Raw genomic sequence first — 18,096 nt, forward strand, 5'->3', positions numbered from 1 at the left:
ACCACCCCCCCCCCCAAAAAAGAGGAAATTTTATCAAATACACATTTAACCTAACCACCACAACCCTTCAAAATCCAACTGCAAGTTTTGTTGGCATCTGTTGGAGTGAGTACTGCATTAGTAAAACTGATTATGCTTTACATGGGGTTAGGCATACCACCGTAATCAGAGTCCAACAGTTTGGGTGTCGAGTTTACTACATGGTGTTGGATTTTGCAAGAGTGAGGAAGGTTCCTAGTAAATCACTCGAGGGGGTTAGGGTTAATGAATAATTAAAATTTGTATGAATAATTAGTTTCAAAATAGTTTCCAACTGTTTCCACAGCTGACTAAGGGAGTTTTACAGTCTTCTGTGTCAAATTTCATAGTTCCATTGCAGCGACAGTTTTTACTGTGACCAAAACCACTCAAAATATTCAGTCATGAAATGTAAGGAATTCTTATTTTACAGTTAAAAATCTTTTAAAATGACCATTCAATTGTATACATTAGGGAAAAACATTTTTTTGTTTCATTTGTATTGTTAAAATTGGCCAATTGCCATCTGATGGGACATGGGAATGGAATTCCGAGACTTGGCTTCGAATCAGTTATCAAAAATAGATATGGGAGGATCGTTGAATGATTCTGATAAAAACTGCTTTAAAAAATTTGGAATAGCCCGCTACAGAAGTTCATGTAAAGCAGGTGTTTTCATAGAATTTGCACTTGTTAAAAAATCTACAGATGAAACTCAAAAAATTACAAATGATGATTTCTTTCTTTTATGATTTCAAGTTAGTCAATACAGAGTGGTTCAAAAAAAAATGACACTTTTTCAGACGATGGTCAAAAACAAGTTTGTCCACACGCAAGTCACTGAGATATGGTCAACACAATAGCACTGCATGCACAAAGATGTACAATAACGCAATTGGGTCTACAAGACTGCCATAGACTTATGTACTGTGTGGACAGTTTTTGAACAGTTTGTATAGAGTTGTATGTAAATGGCTGCTTTTTCTTCACTTGAGCTTTATTTTCATTGCCGTTTTTACCATAATACCTCCAACATCTTGTAGTTTATGAATAATTATCTTTAAAAAATGTCAACATGCCTCCAAAAAGTGTAAACGTTTTGTTTTACAATACATTTCATACATTTCAGTGTAAGTTGCTCAGTTGTTTTTTTTGTCACTGATCACATCACAAAATGCTCACAGGTTGGATGGCCTGGTTCAATTAGAAAAATAATGAGTTAAAAAGTATGCCCCTGGATCACAATTTATTAAACTGCGTTTTGAGTTCACTATAAAAACTGCCGCTGCAATGCCCTATATTTCACTATGTTATATGGTGATGGCTGTACATTTATTTCAGGTAGAATTTACTGTTTATGGTCGTTGTGTCCGGTACTCCAGGAGGATCCGCCGTTGCCCACCCCTGAGAAGGTGTTGCCCCACAGGCTGCGGAAACTGCTGAATGGGGAAAACTGCAAGAAACAAAAACCAAAAAAATTAAAAAAAAAATTAAGTGCAAGAACCTGAAGGATTTTTTTTTTTTAATTAAACACTTCGTGCTGGATGACGTGTATACATGTACACGCAAAGGTTTTGCCGTATTTGGAATGGATGACAAAAAACACGAAGGCAGCAAGGCTGAAAAAAATCTGTCAGCGACCCACTCTCAGCGAGCGAGGCCAGAAATATGAGTGTGCTGCCTGAGGGTGATGGCTTCAACCCGCCTGGCTTGAGGTCGAGTGAAAAGTAATCCCGCGCCTCGTTCCATTCTTGTCTAAATATTCCCGGCGTGAACTGGTTGAGGAAAGTGACAGAAGGAAAACAATTGTAGGAAGATGAAAGAATGCAAAAATATCTCTGAAGCTACGGGTCTACGAATTTGAGTTCGTGTATGAGTCACCTTATTGTGCCATGTTATTTTTGGAAGGAGTAGTGTTTGGTGTAAAAAAAAACAGGCTTTTGTTCCCAGTGACCCCATGATTACTTTGACCCCAGTTTGGTCATGAGACATGCTGGGGCTGGGCTACTGATACTATTGACAAAGTTTGGTTGAAATCAGTCAGAATATGTAGGAGCACTAACGGAGAGACATGATGATTTGCTGAGCTGCTATCCCGCAGCTAAAAAACAAAGTTTAAATATAGCTTTCCTGTTTCAAAGTAGGAAATAACAATTATCCTAGACCATTTTTTGGAATGCTTTCCTTTTTTTTTACGTTCCTGGTATTGTGTGTGACTACTGATAAATAACAGGAAAGAGGGTTTTTTTGACGGCTGCGTGCAAGTTCTGTACATTTTCTCTGATGGTAAAAAATTAAGGGAACAATCAGCGTAACAACCAGACTAAATTAAACCTTTACCAAATCTGTCCACTACTCTGTATAAAAAAAAAAAAGATTTAAATATGAGATTTAGTTTCTAAACAAAGACAAGAAAAATGTTCCTTTACTCTTAATATACAGGGTGGTGCAAAAAGAAGGAAACCCACTTTTGACAGGAATATTAACCTACTTACTGAACATTTTTGACCTGTTTTTTGTTTTTTAAAATAATGTAGTGAAGTGTAGCTCTTCAACCATAAGTGGTGAAAACAATTTTTTTTTAAATCGCAAGAGTAGTGTTATTATGCTAATTTGAATAAAAGTAACTTAAATCACTGTTGTCCACATGTAAGTCTAGTGTAGTGTTTTTTGTCTTCAAATCAAGCTCCTGAGCTCAGTCAAGCAGATTGAATAAAGTCATCTGTGGACAAACAGGTTTGGCACAGGAAATTTTTAAACTAGCATATCTCAGAGACAAAATATGCATGTGCAATCATTTTTTCTTCACTCATATTTAAAGATCAATATTTTAGTATTAATTGCCTAGTCTTCAACCACTGCAACAGCGTGGAGAACATACTGACATCCTTCCCTTCCTATAAATAGTATGATGACAACAGACGTAGAGGTAACTTTGAAGACCTATTTCGGACACAGCGCAAGGAAATTATTGGGACCTTAGCCAGCCACCCTTTGGGCAGTGTTGTAGTACTCCTACTCGGTACTCGTACTCGAGTACTACTTTTTTTTTTGAGTACTCGTACTCGTACTCGAATGTCAAAGTACTCGTACTCAAAATAACAGTACTCGTACTCGGGCAGCAAAGTACTCGTACTTGACATGTCGAAATTGTACTCGATCATCAAAGCACTCGTACTCGAATAGCAGTACTCGAAAAAAAAAAATGGTATAGCTTGACTTACCACGGCCTTATTTTATTATCGATACTTTCAGTTGGAAATGGTTGATTGGCTTCCAGAGAAATCAAAGTTCCCTGATTTTTCTCCGGGCAAACACATTTAACAGCTAACCGTGAGTGGGTCTGTATATATCGGTCCGACTGGGCCTGGGCCAATTACGCACAATGAACCATTTGCCGCATGGCCGTATTCGGAAATAGAAGTACTTGTATTCGTACTCGTACTCGGAAGTACTCGTACTCGAACTCGGAATACAAGTACTCGTATTCGTACTCAGAAGCAAAGGTACTCGTACTTGGAGACCTGAATTTGTACTCGGAATTACAAGTACTCGTACTCGTACTCAATAAGCTAAGTACTTGGCAGTACTTGGTACTCGAAAAAAAGTACTTAGCCAGCCCCCTTTGGGCGACTTACCTGTGACTCCTGGGTGGTCATGATGGGCGGGGTGGTGTCCAGCAGGGAGGTGTTGGTGCTGCTGGGGTTGCTCCAGATGGAGGACGGGAACAGCTCACTGCTGCTGTTCCAGCTGGAGGTGGGCGACTGGGGGGCCACCGAGGGGGGCATGGGCAGTTCCTCAAAGCTCCAGGGGTTGCTGGTAGCCGGGTAGAAATTGGTCTGAGAAGGGCGGGAGGTGGGTAAGGGTGAGTTCCAAAGTGTGAAGGTAAAAACTGATGGTAGTTTTTTACAAAAGTACAAACTCTTTCAAATTTAAATGTTGAGGCTGGTGTACACCAGTATTGTCACATCACAAGTTCATAACAAGTCTGGACTCATCTGTGACAGTAGGCCACTATTATGTAAATTTTCGACCTTAAGCAGGAAAAACCGCTTGAGTTTTTGCTCCGATCATAATGAGCCCGCAGAAACTTCAATGAAATGCAGAAGTGGTCTACAGTATGTGACATCCCTAACTTTATTGAGAAATATCCAATGTCTCTAGTACTTCTCACAATCAACTCTCTTTTAGACAAAGTCACTTCTCATGATGTATCGCTAAACCACTCTGAAATTGTACTCACCGCCATTCAAAGGCTCAAATTAAAGTGTTTGTTGTGTTCTTATATGTTTTAGCTTCAATCTTATGCTACCGCTTTGATGATAAATTAGGCCAAATCTCTTGTCCTAAGCTTTTGTCTAGGTTTTCTGTAAGATGGAATTTGCGTCAGGGAGACGCGCATTTTATATTGGCATTTGCCCTTGGGGGACTGTCAAACCAGCAACCCACTTCACGCTGCTAATAGACAAAGCTGTATTGTATTTAAATCTGCAAGACTGTTTCAGGCCTTGTGGGTCTTAGCTTACCGCTTGTGCCGGTGATCGTGGGGAGCCAGTCTCGGTAGACCAGCCAGCGTCGTTGTAGGATGGTGCGTGCTGCCACAGGCTGTTGCTGGTGCTGGGCATACCCACGGCACCGACGCCCAGCCAGTCCCCGATGGTACCTGCAAGGCCAAACGAAAAAAACTGCATTATCTCATCCAGACCTCGAATTTATACTAGCCATGGATCAGATGGACGTAAGCGATGCATGAACAGTAGATGGTGTTATGTGACAACTCGCAAGAGCTACAGAGTATGGGACCCTCATTCCTGCCAAGCATGCATGACTTATTTTATCCTGACTAAGCACAAGCTTGTGATGTCTTCGCCTCAGCACCAGGCATACAGCAGCCATGGCATTAAACAGTCTACCCAACCCTTCTATCACCATTGAGGGCGTTCTTGTGCAGTCCATATTCAGATCACTTTCACAAAACTCCTCATCTGGACTAAAAGGTGCGTTCTGAGAAAACAATATTCCAAGATCTTGGTTTCAATTCCAAAGGTGCAGTGTCATGTTTTGAATTCTGCCCGAAATCAGCTTCCGGGATACCCTCTCACTCAGCCCAATGGAGCTACGCGATGTCACGCGCTGAACTGACAAATGAGAGCAAGCGCGCATGTGTGAGCATTCTGTCAATGCTTGCGCGCACCCATACAAGGATACGCCGAATTACAAACCAACTGCTAACCGAAATTTCCAAAAATGTGTCACCAGACACATCATTGGAAAAGGCCTTCATGTATTGTTTTCTTCAAAATGACAGCATGCCATAAAGAATAATTTCGCAGGGAGTTTTTAGTGCCTTTACTATCTTTCAACCGAGTAAGTTTTTTCAACGATAATTTTGTTATGGAAAGCCGTGTCCGAATGACCTGGCTACGGCTAGAAATAACACACGGATCTATGGGCAGTGGCTGCAGCCGCTTCCATCAGCCATGCAACTTGGGAGTGGGAAAAAAAGAGGAAACTCCAATCTTTAAAAGACTTTGTACAGTGTTTTTCAATTTTAAATGGCATAAGTGTGAAGTGAAAAAACGAGGAAATCAGCTGATCCGAGGAAAAATTGCATGCTTGTTCCCAATCCCAAGCTCTTTGACCAGACGCTAATTTCACAAACCTGCTCAGCACAGAAATGTCATAACTTAAGCACAGAAAATATTAGCTTAGCATAAAAAGCGGTTCCTAGCCAAAGTCTCATGTAGCGCGTACAATTTGGACCTGGGCCACAGCAGTTGTCTTGATTTGCACAAAAAATTGCTTAGCAGTTTTTGTTTTTAGGTTAGCAGCTCTGAGGTGCTTACCCTTGATGGTCTGGGCCCTAGGCTGCTGAGCCTCCCTGGGGTGATTGTAGCTGGACATGGGAGGCGGTGGCGGTAGGTCCATGCGTGGCTCCCTCATGTTGTTGTCCCACAAGTTGGAGGGGAAATTGTTGCCTGCGAATGTAAACACAAAAATAATAATAATAATAATAATTTGGGAGGCTAATCATCCTTACTTGCAGCTGGTATGCTGAATTGCGAAGGACGTGGCTACAACGTTTTCGGGCCGCTGGCGCGTAAAGGCGCCTATGGCTGCCGGCCACATCGACCCATATATGACCACGGAGCACAGCCTGAGATCGAAAGTGTTTGATTTTTCCGGAGGGAGGAAAACTGGAGGGCCTGGAGAAAAACCCTTGTGGCACAGGAGAGAATCAACGCACAACTCTACTCACATGCGTTCCGCGGCCAGGATTCGAACCAAGGTCACCTTGGTAAGAGGCGAGCACTTTACCCACAAGCCATCTTGTTAACAGACAAAACGTGTTATCTTGTTAACAGACAAACCAACCAACCAACCAACAACAATGAACCCACAAGATTTTATGTTCAATGCATCAGACCACTGAACTACAGCTCTCTATCCGCTCCGTTCACAAGTACCCCCTCACCGGCAAAGAAAGTACAGTTGGGGATGACCGAACGACGCCATCTTTCCTCACTGCAGTATTTTGCCGCGAAGCGCGGCCACTGCGTGTACGTAGTAGAAATCCCCTGGTGTAGGTGCGTCACACACAAGGAACGGTGCGCGCGCGTCAACCAGCGAAATGTATGTGTCCCACCCATAAAGCAGCAGAGGTAATGACAATAATTATTGCTGAGCTCTTTAAACTGTTGAGGGCGTATTTACGCAAAGGTTCAAGAAGACACTTTTCGGATTGCCAAACCCACTGACCTTGGTTGGCGAACGGGAACTTGGAGGATGCGTTGGAGTAGCTGTCAGCAGACATGGGTTTCTTGATCTCCGGTTGGGGGGCACTGGGCATGCTGAACATACCAGGGCTGGAAACGTAACAATAAAACACACCCAAAAAAAAAGAGTTTAACAATTTTTCTTAACAACTGTATTCATCCGAACCTTCCTCCATCCTCCAAAATCAACCAGGCAGTTTTGGAGGATTTTGGAGGATTAAGGCTGAATGACAAAAAAAAAGTGTCGGGGGCACTGGGCATGCTGAACATAAACGTTACAATAAAATACACCCAAAACAATGAGTTTAACAACTGTATTCACCCTAACTTCCATCCATCCTCCAAAATCAACAAGGCAATTTTGGAGGATTTTGGAGGATTGAGGCTGAAAGGCTAAAAAAGTGTCAATTGATTGTGGAGAATGCATTGTGTCGAGTTTGTAGGCTGTAACCTGCATTGTTTATGTTCAACCATGCATAATTGAGGTCTAGATTATACTGGACACCATCCACACTGCTTCTGGATATCATTGGCACTGCCTCAACATATTACAATGATATTACAATGAATGGCAAAAATTGTCGGTTGATTTTGGAGGTTGCATTATGTCGAGGTTGTGGGCTTTATCCTGCATTGTTTATGTTCAGCCATGCATAATTGAGGTCTAGATTATACTGGACGCCATCCGCACTGCTTCTGGATATCATTGGCATTGCCTCAACATCTTACAATGATTGTTGGAGGATTTTGAAGGATTGAGGTAGTCGTCACCACTCCATTGTATAAATTCAAGAAATAATGGATGATTTTGGGGGATTGAGGCTGAATCCAATTTTTACATAGTAGCAATTGGAGGACTTGCAGGAATGAGGATAGTTTTTAGCCAAAAAAAAGGGCCTAGGCAGTTAGGGTAAATTCTATACAACTATTGTTAAGGCGATCGTATAGTAATGGGCCCAGCTCCCTACAAGAGAACAAAATTCACTTTGAATTTATTTGACTAAACAAACTGGTTGGCGACATTAAGAAAAATGCAACACGAAAACACAGATAGAGATCACAGCAATGTACCGTGAACGGCACCAACCTTAAACCGTGCACGGAAATCATAATTTCTACCCCAAGAAACTGTTCAAAATTAAGAAAAAAAGTGTCATTAGAATTGAGAGAAGTCTGCTTTAGGTTGAAAAGGTAATTTTTGAATGATAAAAAAACACCCTTGCCTCTAATTTGATCGAAACTAAAGAGGGGCCCGTAACTACACGATCGCCATTATTAGTCCAATAATATAAATTGTTTTGCCCCAAATCCAGTAAACTAGTGCAGTAAACTACCAATCTTCTTTTCATAATGGACTAAGCAATTTTGTTCTAAGCTTGGCAAGTTTGTTTACTTGGCAATGGAAAACGGTTAGGATAATTGAGTATATCTGCTTACCTGCTGGGACCGGTGGATGCAGTGCTGCTCGTGTCAGAGGTACTGTCGAACACCTCCGGCTGGCCGGGCTGGCCGGGCCAGGGCCAGGTCTTGGTCTTCTGGGACATTCCCTTGCTGCCAATAGTTCCTTTGAAGATAAAAAAATGAAGATTTTGGTGCTATTATTATTGTCAACTTCACGAAGAGAAACAGGAACTTTTGGATAATATTTGGATTTCAAATATTGTATCTTGGTGTTGGTTCTATTCCTGGCTGACAATAAACTTTTTTTTCCCTAGTCAATTGATCACACTGACTTCAAAACGAAAGAAATAGTAACATACAAAAATTTGATGATTTTTGTTATCCAAACATTTGCAAATACTTAGGAATGTGCCCAAGCACACAGATCCAAACACGCTTTAAGTTCAAATGAATTCGCTGTGAACGAAAACATTGACAGCCTTCGTCATTCACAAATTGGTAAATGTGAACTACTTGCATCTTTTTGGGGGTAAAACGTTATATAAATGCTCAAAGATACTTAAAGACTTCTATACATCTTGAATTAGTTGTCCCCTAGAGAAAGTAAACATGCATACTGGCTTGACATCACTGGTGCATTGTTTTAATTCGGTCTCATTAACGTAATTAATTTTGTGAAAGATGACGCCTTGACGTGCAGTTCACGGACAAACAACTGTTCGAGGGTGGTGATGTATTTACCTGGATGGCCAGTGTTGTCACCCACGGCAGTGAACGCCGACGTCTTCTCCGGCATGGACTTGGTCTTGACCAGTTTGGGCTTCTTGATGCCCTCCTCGGGAGCCGGTGGGGTGGTCTCGGACCCCTGACCGGTCACCGCTCCGGCCACTGCCTTGCTGTAGCTGCTTGGCCTGCCGCCGGCATTCGCCGCCGCTGCGGCAGCGGATGAGGATTCCGGGAACTGACTGGACTTGGAGCTGGAGTTCTTGGACCCCTTGCTCCTCTGGTTGTTGTTGTTGGTGCCGGTGGCTGGCTGGTCCGGATGCTTGGCCTGGACGGGCAGCTGTCGGCCCTGGCTGCTGGGCATGGGCTTGGCCTGCTCCCACAGAGGCGGAGGGGAGTCTTTGTCCACCTCGCTGCTTGGGGTGCTGGCCGTCTCGCTGGCACCGTCCGTCGATTTGGTCGCTGTCGAGAAAGAGGAAAGCTCATTGAGCTCTAAATACTCAAGAGCTCTAATGCTCTAAGCGCTCTAATGTCTGAATCACTTTATTCAGACATTGGCACCCAATTTCATGATGCTGCCAAAACTTTCGGCTTGCAAAACCTCCAGCAACTTCATTGACCATCAGACCACAATGAAGTAAGATCATTACAATCTAGCTGAGGCAGAATTTGCTTGGAACAGCAACGCAACAAAATCTCCATGCCTGCGACTTTTGCATTTGAATACCGTAAAATATGCTTTCAATTTTTTGTTGAATGTTCGGCTTTAATACCGTGAAGAAATGCGGTGAAATAGGCCCCAGCACAGCATGCAGCTTTATCACAGCAAGGTATTTGCCATTAGTCTGACTTCACGGCAATTTGGCCTTGAACTTTCCTGAACTCCCAAAATCTTCCACTATGCAAAAAACCTCCAAAATGCTCCTACAGTGTTTTGAAGGATTTTAGAGAAAGAGTGTTGCATCCTGACGCCACTTTTTCATCATATATCATCTCAATGAAGGTCAGGCATTGCACAAATGTTGAAAAGCCACAAATCTGGGACTGATAAACATTTCCAATATTGTTAAAGGAAATATTCTTGACTCTCCATATAGGCCATCAGCCTGGGGTTTTTGCCAGTATCAAATCAGGGCATCAATGATTTTAGTGCGCATGCGCACGGTATACCGCCCCTAGAGTGGTAACAAGCATTTTGATGGACATTTTGAAAAAAAGGGTGATAACACCCAAAAAGCTGCCACCGCTACAATGCTATCACATATTTTCCAACTCTGGAGGTGTATACCTTGCCAAAAATCACTATGACGATTATTCCCCTCATTTGTTACCTGTGGGCAAAACTTTGGAACAAGGCCGATGGCCTAATAGACTTTGTACACAACTGCTGAAGTGGTGTCTGGATACTACATTCTTTCCAATTTTTAGACAGATTTCAAGTTCAGCTAATGTGAGATTTAGATGATATGCATATGCATTTATAACATGAGTGTGGTGCGGCCAAATCACGTATCTTGTGGAATCAAATATAAAAGGCCCAAATCAAGTACTGGATTTTTCTCTCTTGTTGTCTTTGAATGACACACTGTATTACTTGGGTGTTAGTTAATCAGCATACCTTGTTCGGGTTTGGCCGTCTTCAATGCCTTCTTGGTCGCCTTAGCGGCAATCTTGGCAGCGATGGAGTGCGGAGAGGTAGGCTCCTTGGAGTTCTGCTTCACACGCCGGCCTGCCTCACTGTGCGGCACGTAGGGTAACTCCAAAGTGCTGCGGAAAACAATTAACACATCTTCACATGAAGCAATCTGGAATAACTCTATAAAAGATATACCGCTTATTTCACCAAGTTACATTTTGAGCTGTTTCAGCTTTCTCAGACAAAGATTCTTCTAGGCTTTTGGGTTAGCCTGATCGCTACTGCGGCTGGCCCAGCTTGCTTCAGCTTACAACAATAGCGCCCCCTCAATCGATCAAGTAAGACTGGTCACGAGACCACACATCGGGAAAACCCAGCTGAGCGTGGTGCTCCGGAATCGTTTACAGATTAGACATCGAAAAACAACATGAAATAAAGATTTGCCAAGAAGTTAAACAGTTTGAGTGGTTTATTGTTATATTTATCCATAGAGCAAGCACTTTTAGGTAAGAAAAATATACAATCTGAGCAAAATGATTTGTGATTGCAAAAACAATTCATATTTAAAATCAATAAACAGAAGGACAGTGAGCAAAATAACGTGTCAGGCATAGCGAGTTACGGTGAAACTTCAAAGCCAGTCAAGTAAATTGTACATATGCATAATTTGTACGTGATCGTAGAAAAATTGGGAACTTTGCCTAACTTGAACCTCCAATATCTCGAAATATATATCCATTCCCTTGAGATTTGCCTTATCGAGTTTTCACTGGGGCAGTTTAAAGGGACCCTCAATCAGCCTGACATTTTCAGTTTGCCACTGTTAGCTATTGAAATGATTAAAACAAATCTTAATAAAATTAATACGCAAGTCCCTCAAAACACTACAGAAGAGAGAAGCCATTCTTACCTTGGCCTGGTCACGTCGCCGTAGAAAGGGTCCAGTTTGGCATTTTTACGCGGCTTGTTGCGGCTCTTGACGTCCTCAAACTTGAAGTCGTCCAGACCCATGCCGCCTGAGGACGGGGCCTTGCTCTTGGACTTGTGAGAGGTCCAAGTGGGCTCTCCGTCAGCTGGCTGGAAAGTCTAGAAAAGGGGAGAAATGGACTCTTGTTGAGAAACTTTCACAACTCTTTCGGGTCATTCTATAAGGGTCTATAAAGTGTGACATTTTTCCTGTCCCTGTTGCCTCTGAACTTCGAAAATTGTCATTCAAGTTTCTTTAAAAAATAAATTCAAACTATTTTTATTATTTGTTGGAAAGGTAGTTGGCTTAGTTTTCACAATTACTCACTAAGAATTCAAATTCAACTTCAAGATAATTATCCGAGCTATAAAGCATAGAAATTAAGCTTCCACCTGCAAGTCCAAAAATAAAATTACGAAAGAAAGCATGAAGGAGTGCATCCAAAATTATAAAATCTTACGTGGCAGATGCAACAGGAACAGAGACATACAATGTGGATTCCGAATTTATAGAATGACCAACTTGTATGCAGCAGAGGTGTAATCGAGTCATTTGCTATCAGGTCAGTCACAAGTCAGTCGCGAGCCAGTCGCGAGTCAGTAGCATGCCAGTCGTGAGCCAGTCGTCGGGCAGTCGCGAGTCATTGGCAATTCAGTCGCGACTCAGTCCTGAGTCAGTCGCGAGTCAGTCGCAAGTCAGTCGCAAGTCAGTCGCAAGCCAGTCGCGAGACAGTCACAAGCCAGTCGCGAGACAGTCCAGAGTCATTCACGAGTTAGTCACAAGCCATTTGCAAGCCAGTTGCGAGTCAGTTGCCAGTCAATCACAAGTCAGAAATGAATGAAACAAATAACTCATGAAATGAATAAGGACAACAGAATGCCTTTATCCCATTTCATTTGAACATCTTGTAACTTGACTTGAGACTGGATGACTTGCGGTACAGCACCCGATTTCAAGAAGCGCTGTGACACGTCGGGACTTGCGATGCGTCCTGCGATGCGTCCTACGATGCATCGTAAGTTATGATGAAATTCATGAAATCGGGTGCTGGACACTTAGTCAAAACCAATACATCCATTACTCAGTGGGAGTGCCTGATTGTGGCTGGTTTTTTTTGTCAAGGCTTAAATCAAAAGTGTTTCTTTGGCCAAGTCCACACCAGGGGTTTCTGTTTCTAGTCAACATATGAAAAATTGGAAGTTCAAATTTCCCTTGAATTTAAACACTGGACAAACAAACTATGTTGCCCAAATACAATGCCACTGAAAGCAATAACACACAAAGGAAGTGCCTACAGCTGTTTTCACAGACTCATGAGCACTTGCAAGCCATAGCCAAGTGTCTTGGACGCGGCAAACACCCGTCTCGCTATTAATACCTTTGGTCAACATTGATCAAAGGATGTTTCATATCTCCTTACCTGTTTGCCGCTCTTGTCCGATGGCTCAGATTCGGGATTGGAGCACTCGGTGGAGATGGAGGAGGAATCGTCGCGATCCTCCCGCATCATCTCCTCCTTCCGCTTGCTCCCGGTCGCCTTCTTGTCCTGTTCGTCACGTTTGGTTGAAGATGTTGATGTCGCAGTCGGTCGGTTCGATTTACGCTTGCTGTTTCGGGCTAATTTATGCACGCTTGTATCTGGGTCTAGGTTTTCGCTGGCCGGCGGGTCCTGGACCGTGGCCGGCGAGATGTCCTCAACGAAGGACGGGGTGGAGGGGTAACTCGGGTGTCTGTTATTGTTCTCTTTAACGGGGTTGCCGGTGTAATCGCTGTTGCTGCCGCTCCATTCCGGGTCGGCCGGGCGGCGCCGCCCTTTGCTGGCTTTGCGGCTCGGTGCCGCCTCGCTTGGGGACGGGGTGGAGCTGTTGGAGGCGTTTAACGCGTTGCTCTGCTTGGCCGGGTTGCTGGCGTAGCCGTTGGCCCAGCTGTTGACCTTGACTTTGTCCTTGTCCGGGGAGAGTCGCCGCTCCGATTGGGTCTTGGGCTCCGAGTGCCGGGTGTTGTTGGCCACGGCGGCGGGGGCGCCCCTTGATGACGTGGCGGGGGAGGAGGAACGCTTCGGTCGGAAGGATAACTTCTCACCGAGGGTTGAAAGAACACTGCTGGTTGAACTGCAAAAGATGATAAGCCAAAAAAATCGACATTTTAATTCCACTTCATTGAGACATGATTAACAAGGCAATCCTAAACTATACTGTGCAACAAATTGCAAAGGCAACTGTGCAATACCTTGGTACACACAAGAGATTGGCACCATTTAACGCAGTTATGCAATCACATTACACAACATACATGTACCAACCAGCACGTATTATAAATAGCAGCTAAATTACATACTTCTGAGATTTATCATATTTTTCTTCAGAGATTTTGTCATCAAATGAATACTTCATTCAGCTAGATAGTCAATGTGTAATGTCTTTGGTTTTAATTCGGCGATTCCCATTCCACATTTTTGTCTCCTCTGGACTGGGCAGAGGAGCTCAAAGAGATGTGCGCTATATAAAATCGTTAACCTTGGTTATTGTCTTATGCCAAATAACTTTTAAGTAGTTCCTTACCTGGGCTTTGCTGCTCCTCCTCCCCCACTGGCCCCGCCCCCTCCTCCACCAATCTTGATCCCCGAGGCGATGTTGCGCAGGTCGAATCGCTTGTGCTTGCTGACTTCCCCGTTCTCCTCCGAGGTGACCTGCACCGCCATGGGCTCGGTCAGGCGCAGGGCTTCCAAGTACGACGCCGTCAGGATGCCCAGGAACAGGATGCCCATCAGGATGACGGAGATGATGTACAGGAGGTGCTCCCATTGGGGGCGGGGCAAGGCGGCCGAGCAGACGGCCAGCATGTGGGGCGGCAGGGTGGCGATCAAGGTGTACTCCAGCTCCTCCTGGTTGTAGGTCAGGACCTTGAGCTGGCGCGTGATGCGGGACATGGTGAAGTCCGGCGTAAAACTATTTCAAAAAGAAAGAGAAAATAACTACATAATAATTTCGCACGGTCACTGGAAACAGTTGCCCAACAATTAGGGGGGGGGGGAATAGACCATTATCATATTGCGGCCATCTCTATTTTTCCCATTCAAATCAACGTAACCAAAGCGAGGCTGGAAGGAAAAATAGTCTGGTTCCTTTTTGCACAAAAAAATTATCATTCAGTACTGTTATTAGATACAGGGAACATGACTGAAATGGTGGCAGCATGATAAAGGCCTATAATGTTAACTTTTCAGGGAGGTAAAGAACATGAAATGAGTCCTGTTGGACATGGTAAAGCCGGGCATATACTGAAAAAAAGGGATAATTTTGAGTAAGTACTGGAAATAGTTATTGGCTGCACTATCGGTGGGTAATAAACGTGAGGCACTCAAGATGAGTCATGCGGGACACGGTGAAGTCAGGCATAAAACCGTTTCAAAAATAAGCAATATCAATGTAATAATGTGTGGTTGCCGGAAACAGTTACTGGCTCGACCATAGGGGGTGATAATTCAGGGATGTGAAGGAATTAAGGTGAGTCATGTGGGACAAGGTGAAGTCCAACATCATAAGTTAAACGACGCGAATATGTACAATAAATATTCAAAATTTAAGTGTGTCAACATCAATTCGCAAAATTTCTGAGGTAGTTACTGGCTGGACCATCAGGGGTAACAGACCTTTATCATGCTGCCACCATTTCAGTCATGTTCCCTGTATCCAATAACAGTACCGAATGATAATGTTATTTGTGCAAAAAGGAACCAGACTTTTTTTCCTTCCAGCCTCGCTTTGGTTATGTTGAATTGAATGGGGAAAAAATCAAGATGGCCGCAACATGATAATGGTCTTTGACGTCACCCAGTCTCAAATGTGAAGGGCTCAGTATGGATAAGTGGCTTTTGTTTTTTTGAAAACGATTCAAACTTACGCTATATCCAATCGTTTGGTTTCGTTGGGCACCAGCTCCATGGGCCTGCACTGCAGCACTTTGAAGCCGTAGCCGTTGCAGTCGTACCCGTTGATGCTAAAACTTTTAATGTGGATCGGCAGCTGGCCGGTGTTTTTCAGTGTGAAGGAGCGCTTCACGGTAAAGTTGGGGGGAACCCTGGCTTTCGGGGAGGATCCTGGAGCAAAAAAAAGGAGGACATGAGATGTTATTATTCTTAGGTATGCAACTGGGAAGTAAACAAAAGAGTTCATGCAGTGTTTTTCAATATTTAACCCCAACTCCTTAGGTATTTTTGCTTGGATGCTACCTCAATCCCGCAAAATCCTCCAACTGCCTCCATGTAAAACTTGCTAAGAGCCTCAATCCTCCAAAATCATCTGTTATTTCTTGAATGCTGTCCTTGGAGGGGTGACCACTACCTCAATTCTGCAAAATCTTCCAGCAATCACTGTCAATATGTTGAGGCAGAGCCAGTGACATCCTGGAGCAGTGCGGAGGATTTCAAGTATAATCCAGGCCTGAATTTATGCAGGGCTGAGGATAAACGACACAAGGTCCGGCCCAAGACCTTGACACAGTGCATCCTCCAAATTCAGCCACACATTTTTGCCAAATAGCCTCATTCCTGAAATTTTCTCCATTTTGCAAAGATGATTTTGGAGGATTTTGGAAGGTTATGGTTAATGACACAAGTGTGCAGTGAATAACGAGAAAATCAGCTCATTTGCGAAAAACTTGCAAGCCTGTAGACAAATTTAAAAGCCCTTTATACTCTAGATCAGATAAACCAACTTCAACTTGACTAGCTGAGTTGGACAAGAATCTTTTACAGCCGTTTAGGCAGTTCAGGAAATTAATTATTCTCAGTGATTCAGTCAGTCAAAGGACAGTTAGCTGGCCCTTTGCATGCAGCAAAAATGCAAAAATCTGGTTTTTGCAGCATTTGGACAGACACAGGCCTGTGCAGACAGCCACTATTACTTCACGTGTGGCTTTACGTCACAATTTTGTTTAAGTGTGATATGTAGGATTTGGGGAGTTTTGAGGATGTTTCCAGCAAAATGGAATGTTAATTTTTTCGTGACTAATATTTTTGAGTCTTGTGGCTTGCTACATACCGATTTCAGATACTAGCATCGGCAAATATCATGTTGAGGACTTTTGGAGTTTGAGAATGTTTCCAGCAAAAACGTGCATGGAAAATTAATTTTTTCAAGACAATCAAAAATGTTTTTGAGTCTTGTGGCTAACTAAATGCTGATTTTAGATACTAACATTTATAAACATTTCACAAACGTTACTGGTAATCATTGCCAACATTATTGTTCAGCCTTTTTTTTTCTTCCAAGATGCATCGGATTTGGGAAATTACAAAACTTTGAGCACTGCACTGAAGAATAGACTACTTACTATCGCAGTCTTCCAGATGCGTGGGTTTGAGCTCAAAGAGTAAGTTGCTGTTGGGGCTGGGCATCTTGCTGTTGAACCTCAGCTCGCCCCGGGCCCCCCGGCCCCTGACCATGAACCCATCCAGAATGGTCAGATTGTTCCTGTACAGAAAAACAACAAATCAATAGAAGTCTTTATAAACAAACATCCATCAGTTCTTCTTGTTCTTCTTGTTGATATGAAGTATGAATACTTGTAGGAAATTTGGACGCTCCAACTTCAAGACTTATTCACAGACATCAATAATTTTTAATCTTTTTAAAATTGCTGGCTAAAACCGCAATTCGTTTAAGCAAAATTATGAATAGTTAAGTGCGGTACCCGCTGCTATCTACAGCAGATTCGAACCAGACAACCGATCCCGTAAGCTCGGTGGTAAAACGTCTGCACTAGACAGCAGGAGGTCGTGGGTTCGAGTCCCACCCAAGTGATTTTTTCCAACTTTCACTCGGGAGGTTACACACTGAGTATACAGTGTTTATAAGTCGGTGAAGGGCAAATACTAATTTGATTTACATCACCCCGAATCAAAATTCCATCTTATGAGTAACAAAATTCTTAAGTTATCTTAAATTGCAACTCTGCTTCAAAAATCGTGAGTTTGGACAATCACTGGCCACATGACAAGAATGGGTTTACAGCTTCAGACATGTACTAATAGAACAAAAACACTCTAAATTTTTCACAATGGATATGCAATTTTTTTAAAATCAGCTGACCTGATGAGTATGAGCGAGATTCGCTCGCGGCCGTCGCTGGGTTTGAAGCCGATGGCCACGGTGACGTTCTGGTGCGGCTTGATGGCGACCGTCAGCGCGGTCCTGTTGGGTTTCACGCCAAAGGCGTCCTCTATCGCACCACACGAAGAATTTTTAAGGCACTTTCCTGATGAATCCTGAATAAAACAAAAATTACAAAGTAGACCAATAAACAGGGTTCTCAGCACTTTACGAAAACAAAATTTCCTAAGTTTTCCCTGATATTTCCCTGAGAAATTCCAGTGATTCCACGAGAACTATTTTCACGAAATTTGAGAAATATTTTCACAAAATATGAGAAATATTTTCATGAAATCTGCGAAAATGTTTTTTCAACAAAGTTGCTGGGAAGTCAAGAGGTGGTTGCAGCAAAGCAACTAAGATACTGATAATACGTAGACCACTTGCTGACAAGTGATGGCCTCCTTTCACCCCTTACAGTTA

At 43.1% G+C, this 18,096-nt stretch overlaps 1 protein-coding gene across 1 annotated transcript in view; it reads right to left on the reverse strand.

Annotated features, from left to right (window-relative positions):
* Positions 1–215: 215 nt before the first annotated feature.
* Positions 216–18,096, reverse strand: part of LOC119733939 (transmembrane protein 131-like) — a 48,686-nt gene continuing 30,805 nt past the window's right edge. Inside the window, exons 21-34 of the mRNA XM_038207300.1 lie at positions 17,614–17,789; positions 16,856–16,995; positions 15,425–15,620; positions 14,083–14,469; positions 12,942–13,632; positions 11,465–11,640; positions 10,537–10,685; positions 8,937–9,380; positions 8,232–8,358; positions 6,778–6,884; positions 5,865–5,996; positions 4,545–4,681; positions 3,657–3,857; positions 216–1,471 (exon numbers count right to left, since the gene is read on the reverse strand). Coding sequence (XP_038063228.1) covers positions 1,367–1,471; positions 3,657–3,857; positions 4,545–4,681; positions 5,865–5,996; positions 6,778–6,884; positions 8,232–8,358; positions 8,937–9,380; positions 10,537–10,685; positions 11,465–11,640; positions 12,942–13,632; positions 14,083–14,469; positions 15,425–15,620; positions 16,856–16,995; positions 17,614–17,789 — 3,168 coding nt within the window. The 3' untranslated portion in view covers positions 216–1,366. The remainder of the gene's footprint in view (positions 1,472–3,656; positions 3,858–4,544; positions 4,682–5,864; positions 5,997–6,777; positions 6,885–8,231; positions 8,359–8,936; positions 9,381–10,536; positions 10,686–11,464; positions 11,641–12,941; positions 13,633–14,082; positions 14,470–15,424; positions 15,621–16,855; positions 16,996–17,613; positions 17,790–18,096) is intronic.

Source organism: Patiria miniata, unplaced genomic scaffold (assembly GCF_015706575.1).
Source record: "Patiria miniata isolate m_02_andy unplaced genomic scaffold, ASM1570657v1 HiC_scaffold_26, whole genome shotgun sequence".
Taxonomy (NCBI): domain Eukaryota; kingdom Metazoa; phylum Echinodermata; class Asteroidea; order Valvatida; family Asterinidae; genus Patiria; species Patiria miniata.